The sequence below is a fragment of the Balaenoptera acutorostrata genome, chromosome 18 (genome assembly GCF_949987535.1).
Source record: "Balaenoptera acutorostrata chromosome 18, mBalAcu1.1, whole genome shotgun sequence".
Lineage (NCBI taxonomy): Eukaryota > Metazoa > Chordata > Mammalia > Artiodactyla > Balaenopteridae > Balaenoptera > Balaenoptera acutorostrata.
Genome location: NC_080081.1, coordinates 64,902,207 through 64,912,949, shown reverse-complemented (window position 1 = coordinate 64,912,949; position 10,743 = coordinate 64,902,207). Strand labels below are relative to the sequence as shown.

The following is a 10,743-nucleotide window of genomic DNA, read 5'->3' as shown; positions in this document are numbered from 1 at the left end:
GCCATCTTTGCATCCTAGTCATACCCCCAAAACGTGCTGACGCCCGGCTTCGACCCAGAGGTGACTATGCGGACCTTCAGCGCGGCCCGCAGCACTGTCTGCCCTCCCTCCCCACCCCCCAACCCCCGGCCCAGCCCTCTGAGGCTGGGGCTGGAGGGGGCACTCTCCAGAGCCGGGGCAGGAGGGGCGTTCCACGTCGTACAGAGACCCCGTCGCATTCCCAGTGGAGAAAAGCCCCGAAGGCCGCGGTTTTTATGTAACTGGGATGATGTAACCGCTGGCTGGCCCGGGGTGCGGGGCGGGGAGAGGCAGGGCGGGGCGGGGCGGGGGCACCGGGAGCGCAGGCCCGCGAGACTCTGCGTGCGGCGCCCGCCCGACCATGCTCCTCTACCGCAGCGCCGTGTGGTTCGCCAAAGGCCTGCGCGAATACACCAAGTAAGGATGCAGAGGGTACCGCGCCGGGGGCCGCGGGCCGGGGCTGCCGGTTGGGGGGGCGGGCCGTCCAGCTGTCACGTGGCCCGCCTCGGCGCGCGCAAGCGAGGTTAGCGGGGACGCGCCCGCGACTTCCCCGCGATCTCTTGGACCCACCAAGCGACGGAGGCGCCCGCTAGCTGGCAGAGGTACCGCCGGCCGGAACGACCCCCGCACCTGGCGGGCGCCCGGGGGGCGGGGCTGGCGCCCGGGGGCGGGGCCTTGCCGCGCAGGCCCCACCCACTGACGTCAGGCGGCCCAGGCGCCTCAGAGCCTCCCGGGTGTTCCCTTGGCACCCTGCTGGGCGGGCTCCGGTACTGGCTCCGTGGGGCTGTTTTCGGCGTCAGACGCGGTTAGTTCTGAGCTGCTAGTCGAGATTCTGTTTAGTACTTTGCTGCGTGTGTTTTTTTCCTCACTCATCAACTGCGGCTTGTGGACTGTGACCTCTCCCTCCAGCTGGAACATTCCGGGCGCGGGTTTCAGGGCGAGTGTCGGCTCTGCACCCAGTGTGAGCTTGCTGAACGGTGCTGGATGGTTCCACCGGCCCCGTGATCGCCCTCGCTGTGGTTTTAAGGGGTGGCCACTTCTGGCAGATGGAGAGGTGGTTTTTATCTTAGAATTAGTTAGGCTTACGCAGTGGTTCTCACCCGTCTGAAATCAGAAATCACCAGTGGAGAATTTAGGATACCATTTTCCAGGCCCTCCCCCTAGAGATTCTGATTCAGCTGATGTGCACTGGGGCCTAGACAGACATTTTGTTAAAAAATCCTACAGGTGTTTCTGCTGTGCATCCGAGTCATCTCTAGGAGACTTCCTCTCCTCCCTGCCCTAGGGTTTTTATCAGTTCCTAAGGCAGCCCGGGCAAATTTCCATCATAGCAGGACTCCAGGCATCATTGAAGGGGAGACAGCTACCGCTGCTCCCTTCTCTGCACCCCACATCCTTTTGGAAAAAGGGCAGACCCTCCTCAGGGGCGAGTGCTGCAGAGAATGTGGGAAGTGTAGCTGTCAACCCTGACCCACTGAATTTAGGTGAATACCGTGGCCACCTCTTTCAAAGGGGTGTACAGGCAGTGGCCACCATTTGCTGGATCTTTCCATGTTAACACAGAATGCAGCATGAAAAGTTTGAGTCAGCTTCCTGCCCCAGGAAAGCAGGCTTCTAAAAGTCTCTCCCCAGACTCTTCCGTGAAGTTGAAGGGGTGCAAACTTAGGCGGGTTTCCCTGCTATTATGTATTTAGTGAATTGGAGGGAAAGACAACACCTTACTTTGATTCCAACTTGAGAGTCTGTAGTTTGGGTTTACAGTGTTTATTCTTGGCACACCAGGATTTTTATAAAGCTTCCTTATATTGGGCCCCTAGGCAGCAGGACCTAGTTACAGTTTCCTAAACTTACCCAAACCTAAGAATTACCAGGGGGTAGTTCAGCTACAACAACTGACTCCTAAGCTCCTAGCATGTGTGGGTGGGACCTTAGCAAATTCCATATCGGATAAATTGGGGGAAGCCTGCCGGAGAGCTTGATTCCTATATTCGGGGGGTTCAGGAAACACTAAGTACAGTGGTTGCTCGGCTTGAATCACAATCACCTGGAGGGCATGTGAAACCACTCACTGATTGCTCGGCCTCACCCTGGAGTGTCTGACTCCGCGGACAGATTGCCAGGTGATGCTGATGCTGCTTGTCTGGGGGCCACTCTGGGCACCACTGGTGACGTAGAAGGTGCCCTAGGCTGGGGTGTTGGGCTTTATCACCTACCATCTCAAGACCTTGGCTAAGTCATTTATGTCTCTCTACGTCTGAAAAATAAGGACTGATATCAAGAGTTTATAAAGATAAAAAAAGAGGGTGGGAGGATACAAAAAAAACTAAGTCGTCTTATGTTAACAACAGACAGGATCAGGATGGAATCCCTGTGTTGAAGGCAGAGGACAAAGGGAGGTATGACGTGTCCTTTAGCCCAGCCTGGCACCGCCCACTTGGCAACTGGCTCACAGCCTGGAGTTTGAGGAAGAGGTTTAATCCACAGGAGCCGTCCTCAGCAATCCTAAGTCTCTAATAGGATCGATGTGGTAGCCCAGAGGTTAAGGTCTCCTCTAGCTGTGTGTCACAGAGAAAAGCCTCTCAGCTTCCTGCCCCAGGAGGAGGGGGCTCTCGGGGCCGGGTCCCTGTGGGGCATTTACTTGGGGCATGTTCTCTGCCCTACTCTTCTTCTGGCCCTGTGGTGGTTTGGAAAGCTCTTTCCTGCTCCCCACCAGTGCCTTGTCCTGCCTGGGCCCCTATTCACTGACTCCCTGGCCCTTGATTCTTTCTGAGAAACCTCTTTCCTCTGCAAGATAATCTTTTCACAGTGATCCTGGGACACCAACCTGTGGGAAAAACCAAATCTTCCAGCTTCATCTTTGGTTATAGTTTAAATTACTCTCAAAGTCCCTAATGATTTGAAGGGCTAGGGGGCTGTGGGGGGGGGGACAAATGAGCTTAGTTTTGAACGTGAAAGGTATTCATGTCATTATTAATACTAGTAATAATGATAGCAACTACTATTTATTGAGTTCTTAATTTATTCCAAGTGTGTGATAAATGCCTCACATACATTATCTCACCCAGGCTGCCCAAGAAGTAGCTTTGATTATCCCCTTTGTGCAGATGATGAGACAGGAGCTCAGAAAGGTTAAGCCAACACATGAGACGGCACAGCTGTTAAGAGGCAGAGCTGTGATTTAGATCCAAGTTGTTTGATCCAAAGCCCTTATGATTGATATTATTTTTAGTTTCAAGTCAGCCTTTCAGGAGGCCTTGGAACAGTCAGAAGTCTTGCTTGCCCCAATAAGTGGCCCACTAACAGCAGAAGCAATGGAAAGGGCATTCTCTGAGCTGCCCTGGATGTTTGGGCGAGTTACAGATGGTGAGATCAGGAACATTCTCCCCGGTCTCTTGACCGTGAGACCAGGGGCAGTGACCGCCCCTGTGGCTAAACCAGACCCAAGCTCATAAACATTCTTTGGCCCTCTTCACCAGTGTCCAGGCATGTAATTGGCAGTTGTGCTGTGCCAGGGCATGGGGCAGGAGACCAGCTGTTGGCAGTCTGTGTGTAAACAGGGTGCGGGGAGGGCACTGGGCTTCTTCCAGAACCTTTGGGGGAAAGAGTTGCATTCTGCATTGCAGGGAATCAGCTCTTTGCGTGAGAGACACAAGCTGAGACCCCAGCCTGCTGGTGTGTGGGGAGAGCTCCGCCCTGTGGGTCTCCTCCTGCCAATCCCCCTCCGCTCTGCCTCCACTCCCCTCAGCCAATTTTGTAACTGGGGAATACTAGGACAGTAAAGCTAGAAGAGGAAGCTCAAAAAGCAGAGAGAAACAGTTACGGAACTCAGGGTTGTTTCTATCCTATATGATGCCTTTGTGCAAATTAGAAGAAGCACCTCCTTCTCTATGTGCTTTGCTGTCATGCGGCAGAAAGTTGTCCTGATGCAGATACGAATCTCTCATCACTATGATCGGAACGGCGCCCCCTAGAGTTGTGCAGAACACACCCTGTGGCCCTGAAGGAGCCTTGCTTCCTCTGAAGGCGTGCAGCCCTCATATAACTGCACCTGCCCCCTCCTTCGTTCCCTACGTGCAAATCTACCCACTTCGCCGTGGTCCTTCTATACCTGGTTAGAGACACCTGTCCTGCGGTGCAGTAGGCATGATGTTCCTGGTCTCTTAAGCTCCTCTCTGCTCCCACACTGTGGGAAAAAGGCCAAAAAAAAAAAAATCTATCAAAGGGTTTTTTTGGGATGGGGGGGCACCTCCTGGTATCAGAGGCAGTCAGAGCAAGGTAGTTTGGCCACCAAATTGTTGGAATCTCCAAGCATTTTCAGTTCAGGAAGCTAATGGTATAGGAAATGTAGGCCTGGAGAAGATGGGGGTGTTCATGAGACCAGGGAGGATAGCAGGGGGAGCCCAGGAAGCAAGGGGCCGCGTGATGTGCTGGGCGAGAGCACGATGCCCAGCGCAGAACGAGGCTTTCTCCCCACGGGAGACTGCGTTCCCAGCCACTTACGGCCATTCCTCCTGTGGCTCTGCTGCTTCCAGGAGTGGCTATGAATCTGCATCCAAGGACTTCATCCCTGATGACTTGGAGGTCCAAGTCCCTGGAAGAGCCTTCATGGTCACCGGGGGGAACAGCGGCATTGGAAAAGCAACTGCCTTCGAGATCGCCAAGCGAGGTGAGCAGCCTGCTAACCCGTGTGTGCACTGGGCCCCGAGGCCAGCCCGTGGCCGGTCCATGCCGGGGAGAGTGCCCTGTGTCACAGGAGGGTCAGGAGGGCCCCAGCCAGCACAGCCGGGAGCCCTGAACACTGACCCTGTGCTGATCGGCGCAGCTGCCAGCGCTCTGGGCTGTGCGGTAAGCTTCAAGCTAGAGGCGGACAGAGCGAGTGACTGGAGGAGGCTTTTCTCAACACAGTTAACTCACAGGAGAGCTGGGGTCCTGTCCACAAGTCAGTGTTTTCTGATTAAGAACAGTGAGGGGCTCCGGCCAACCCTAGGCGTCTGAATCACCAGTGGAACCTTAAAACGAGAAACACCTGGATACTCGGTCTCCAGTTCCCGTCTTCTCAACAAGAACGGGGTCGGGGGTGGGAAGGATACTGGGAGTCCCTCGCAATTTGGCTGTGGACCCTGGTTAAGAGCCAGAGCCCCCAGAATAAGGGGAGAGGGGCGTGCAGTGAACCTCCTTCTTCCTTCCTGGTGTCCAGCCTCCAGGTTTCGAGCAGCTGGAGACACCCTCCTCTTTCTCCTCCCTAAGCTTGATGTGGGGAAGCGCCTCTCTGGGTGCCCGTAAATTATTCAGTCAGCTGAAGTCTTCCTCCGGGTAAATGCCAGAAGTTCCTGCATGAGCTCAACTGCCCTGGGTCACTTAATGGCACTGTGGTGGCTAGAAAAGCCTGCCGTGTCTCTCCAGAGCCCCTTCTCCAGGAAAAATGGATGTTCCAGCAGAAGTTGGGGAAATAAGTTGGGAATTTATCACTTTTCAAGATGCTCGAGATTTTTTCTTTTCTCTAAAATTGTTAGGCATTTTCCAGGGCAGTATTACACCATTTGGAGTTGTATTTAATTATCTGCCAAGTCAGGGGGAAGATTAACTGCATCTCAGCACCTGGGAGGTGCTCTGAAGAGTTGTGGGGAAGAGGATAAAGCAGAGGGGCTGGTTATGTGGTTAGCGTGTAGCCTCTCATGAAACAGGCCCTATTTTAAAAAGTAGCTGTTTTAGGTGAAGAAAGCCGGTTCCATAATGCTTACTTCTTAACTGCCGCAGACAAGGCAAGTCCCCTTTAAATAAGCCTTGATGGATGACGGTATGGCTTTTGCTGGAATAGTCTGAGTGCCATTTATGGATTCAGCCATTTGGTAAATATTTGTCGAGTTCCTGCTGCATATTAGGTCAGTGCTCCTCAACTTAGGCTTGACATTAGGCTCCCTGGGGAGCTTTTAAAACATACGCAGGCCTGGGCCCGTCATCTAGAGCTTTAAAAACTTCCCAGGTGGGTCCGAAGTGCAGCTAGGTTGATACCTGTGTGTCAGGTACTCTGTGAGATGTTAGGGATGCAGGTATGACGAAAACCGACCCTTCTTATCCTTGATATAGTCAGACCCTTAAGTCAGGACGTTGTCCCAGATGCACCGTCAGTCAGCTCAGGTAGGCAGGACGGGTTCCAAGATCGCCCTCTCTCTTACATCTGCTGCTCTGACTATGGGGACCATCTGTCTAGATTTTCCAGAATAGTCTCCGTTTCAGGTACTCTTTCTGTGAGCCCGTATGTCTTAGTCCTTCACTTGGAAAAGCCGGTCTCCATAGCTGTCACTGTCGCTCTCCCTCACAGACGGTTTTGTTGAATTCCACCAGGTGGCACAGTTCACCTGGTTTGTCGAGATCAAAACCGAGCGGAAGGTGCCAGAGGTGAGATCATCAGGGAGAGCGGGAACCAGGTGAGCTGCTCTCTGCCCCTCCTGCTGGGGGGTTCCTGCCCGCAGGGTCCGCAGCGCAGGGGGCTGGACTCCTGGCCACGCTCCCCGAGTTGGCAGTGGCCTGTTTGTGCTTCCGCTTGGGAGGCAGCCTCAGCCAACAGAGCTGGAGCTGCGCTTTTCTTTTCTTTTTTCTTTTTCAGTGTGTTTCAGGACAGAGGTCCTATTTTATTTTATTTTATTCTGTTCTATTTTATTTATTTTTGCTGTACAGCAAAGTGAATCAGTTATACATATACATATATCCACTCTTTTTAAAAAATATATATATGTTTATTTATTTGGCTGTGCTGGGTCTTCATTGCGGCACACAGGATCTTCGTTGCCCCGTGCGGGATCTTTAGTTGCGGCATGTGGACTCTTAGTTGCGGCATACAGGATCTAGTTCCCTGACCAGGGATCAAAACCCGGGCCCCCTGCATTGGGAGCACGGAGTCTTAAGCGCTGGACCACCAGGGAAGTCCCCACATATCCACTCTTTTTTAGATTTCCTTCCCATTTAGGTCACCACAGAGCACTGAGTAGAGTTCCCTGGGTTATACAGTAGGGTCTCATGAGTTATCTGTTTTATATATAGTATCTGTAGTGTATATATGTCAATCCCAATCTCCCAATTCCTCCCACCCCCGCCTCGCTCCTCTGAGCTGCGCTTTTCAAAGTCTGGGCTGGACTCGGGATAAGGGGGGCGGTGAGGTTTGATCCCATGCCCCGTGAAGGCATCAGTGCCTGCTGCAGAGACATGATACGGACGTGGCACTGCTGGAGTCCCCCCCACAGAGGGAGGCCACGTCAGTGAGACACATCAGAGGTGACTCAGGGTGAGCCAAGCTGTAAACTGACCCAGTGGTCTTCGGATAAAGAGGGACAACAAATGACATTTTGGCCTTGATGAGAGCCACTTCCTCTCGAGAGCTTTCAGAGCTGGCTCACGGTTTGTGGGCTTCCTCTTCTGAGAGAGTCGGAACCAGGACTGGCTACATAATCTGTAGGGCCCAGTGCAAAACGAAGGTCTGGGACCCTGGTGTTAAAAGCCTAAGAACTGGAGGACGGCGAAGGCATAGCGTTAAAACAAGCGGGGCCTGTACTCCAATAAAAAGTAATTTAAAAAAAATTCCCCCTTGAAGGCACTTTGGCTGTGTAACACAGTAGAATCTTTAATAAGAACAAAGGTAACAGTTCCAAAGTCCGAAGTGTTATTGCTAGGAGACTTAAAAATCATCACAGTAATAACGAAAGGAATGAGTAATCAAAAAAGAATTAAAAAATAAAAAACAAGCGGGGCCCACTTGTGGGGTCTGTGCACCTGTGCAGGTGGTACCCCGGGGAGCCAGCCCCGATGGAGGCCCCTGAACCCCCAGTGTCAAGTGGAGAGGAGGGGGCTGGCTGGCAGTGACCACGGGCCCCTCGCCTTCGCTTCAGAGCATGTTGCTTCCAGCCCCACCTGGAGTTTCCTCCTCTGTCGTGTGCACCTGCCCCTCCAGCAACTGCCCACAGCCGAGGGGCGGACAGCGCCCCGCGCCCTCCGGCTTGGGCCGTGGCCAAAGGGAAAACAAATGCCCCAATCCAGAATGGACTATTTTGCCTCTGCTCATGAAGGTTATTCCACATCTTGAAGTAACGTTTTCAAGGCAAGAGACTTTCCGCAGACTCCGCAGCCTCTTGCCGTCAGATTCCTCCTGGAGGCTTAGGGCTGGCTGCGAGCTCGAGGGTCTCTAAATCTTCCTCTAACGTCTGCAAGGGCAGCTGCGATCTGGGGGCTGCAGCTCTTGAGATGGAAAGCTGGCTGTCTGCCTGCTGATAACTTTCAGTGGTACTGCTGCAAGATGCAGCAGGAATACTAATCTCAGGCTATGGGCAGAGGAGGCTTTGCCTGGATTCCAGCCCGCTTTGGTTTGGGCTATGTTTTTTTACAAAGTGGATCTATGTAGAAAAAGAGGACACGATGCTGTTTACGCTGTTGAGCCCTCCTTATGTCCAGCTGCACCGTCTTTGGGAGGTAGTGCTGAGAGGGGGAGCAAGCATGTTTCCTGGGGCGGGGGGAGAGGGCCTCCCCCCGTTCACGTTCACAAACCCACGGGAAATCCTCTCCTCTTGTGTGTTTGTAAGTGGCCGCCAGCACTGAGCGCTCGGAGGGCCCGGGGCCGGGGGTGCCCGTCTGCTCATCCCCGCAGGTGCGGTTTCCCTGACTCAGCGCGTCCCCAGGCTCTTCCCCGGGATCGGCTGCCCCTTCCTGTGTGTGAAGAGGCACCACTGCCCAGCATCATCAGGGTGTATGGGCAGGAGCGGGGCTCGCATCTGAGTGCCGGTTCTGCGCTCACGAAGCCTTGTGAGCCGGGGCCATGTGCTTAGTTAGCTTCCCTGGACCTCAGCTTCCTCATCTGAAAAGTAGGGGTGATACTACTTTGTTCATTTTTGAACATCTCTTGGAGTGTGAACGTGTCAGGCAGCATGCTGGGAGCTGGAGATTGACATGGGAGAGGCAGTACAGCCCCTCACAGTCTTGTAAGGATTAAGTGGTCAACAAGCGTTTTCAACACAGGATGTGCCCCTCCCTGGGCGCGCCTGATCTGCTCTGTATCGCGGCGGGGCGGCGGGGCGGCGGGGCGGCGGGGCGGGGCGGGGGCGGGGCGGCGGGGCGGGGGCGGGGCGGGGGCGGGCGGTGCGGACGGCGTGGCTTCCGAAGTATATGTTCCCCCAGCTCCCACGTCAGCCACCTCGTGCCTGGGTTTGACCAGCGGCGGGTATTAGAGGACGATTGGGAGGAGGGGGGTGGGAGGAATGGGGAAACAGGATATCTGGCCTCCGTGGCAACAGCTGAATGTCCGCTGAGGTTCCTGCTTCTGGTGGCGAGCCCTGCTCTCAGGCTCAGGTCACATCACCCCCTCCCGTTGCTCCTCCAGCCTAGGGCTGGTGGGCGCTTCCTGCTGCTGCTGGTCTCCGGGTTTCTTCACAAGTCCCAGCTGACTTCTCTTCTCCCTTCTCCTCTGGGAAACCAATCCCTGCGTTCAGTTCCCTCTGTTGAAAGTGGTTTCTGTTAGACCCTGGCTGACATAACAGGGTAGTGCTACGACATGGGAAGTCCAGGGCATCCTAGTATGTACAGCTCTCGATCCATAGAAGCTGTTACTATTATTGCTGTCATCAACATTGTTTATCCTAATATTATTACCACTCCCAACCTTACATTCTCTGCTTTTCAAGTTCCCTAGTTCTCTTTCATCAGTGCCTGGGCCGGTAAAGCAGGGAGGGCACTGGCGGGACCGGTCCTGGGTGTGTAGTTGGGTGGACGTCAAAGAGCGGTGGTTCTTTGGGCAGGAGAGCCTGGGTGGGGCGTGTGGCAGGCCAGCCGAGCCAGGTGCCTGCGGGCAGGCTGGGCACCAGGGAAGGACAAGGTCACGTGGGAACCAGCTGCGTGGACACTCTGGCTTGGTAAGATCAGGTGTGTGGAGTACGGAGAGTGCAGTATCCTGCCACGGGGCTCTTTCTGGAGAGGGTGTGTGTGGCCCCAAGCTTGGGGGAAGGAGTGCTTGTCACAGAGCAAGCTCCCAGTGCAGCAGCCACTGTGTCTGGCACAGTGTTCCCGATGGGCCCAGGGAGAGGGTCAGAGTGGACCCTCCTTCAGCTCCTCGCTACGTGCAGTTCCTCACCATCTTGCTGCCTGGATAGAAGGACACCAGGCTTTTGTCTGGCAGTTATCTCCTTGGGCAACTTTGTTTTTTTTTGGCCACACCGAGTGGCGTGTGGGATCTTAGTTCCCCGACCAGGGATCGAACCCAGGCCCCAGCAGTGAAAGCGCAGAGCCCTAACCACTGGACTGCCAGGGAATTCCCCGTGGGCAACGTTTTTAAAAAAAATAAACTTTTAAATTTTAGAATAGTTTTAGATGCATAGAAAAGTTGTGAAAATAATGCAGACTTTCCATTTACCCCACACCCATTTTTCCCTTTGCTAACATCTTACATGAGTATGATTCATTTGTTACAGCAAATGAACCAATATTGATACATTATTACTAACTAAAGTCCATTCAGATTTCCTTAGTTTTTACCTAACACCCTTTGTCTGTTCCCAGATCCCATCCAGGATCCCACGTTACATTTAGTTGTCATGTCTCCTTAGGCTCCTCGTGGCTGTGACAGTTTCTCAGACCTTCCTAGCTTTTGATGACCTGGACAGTTTTGAGGAGCGCTAGCCAGGGGTTTTGTATACTCTCCCTCAATTGGGATTGGCCTGCTGTGTTTCTCATTGATTAGAATGGAGT

At 53.8% G+C, this 10,743-nt stretch overlaps 1 protein-coding gene across 12 annotated transcripts in view; it reads left to right on the top strand.

Annotated features, from left to right (window-relative positions):
• Positions 1-313: 313 nt before the first annotated feature.
• The window catches only part of DHRS12 (dehydrogenase/reductase 12), a 66,496-nt gene continuing 56,066 nt past the window's right edge, over positions 314-10,743 (top strand). For 7 of the 12 annotated variants that reach the window (XM_057533247.1, XM_007193707.2, XM_057533249.1 and 4 more), the window contains exons 1-3: positions 314-435; positions 4,551-4,684; positions 6,364-6,446. In XM_057533247.1, the coding sequence (XP_057389230.1) occupies positions 380-435; positions 4,551-4,684; positions 6,364-6,446 (273 nt within the window). In that variant the 5' untranslated portion in view covers positions 314-379. Of the gene's footprint in view, positions 436-737; positions 824-4,550; positions 4,685-6,363; positions 6,447-10,743 lie in introns of those variants that run through there. The other 5 variants (XM_057533245.1, XM_057533243.1, XM_057533242.1 and 2 more) reach the window with 4 other exon arrangements.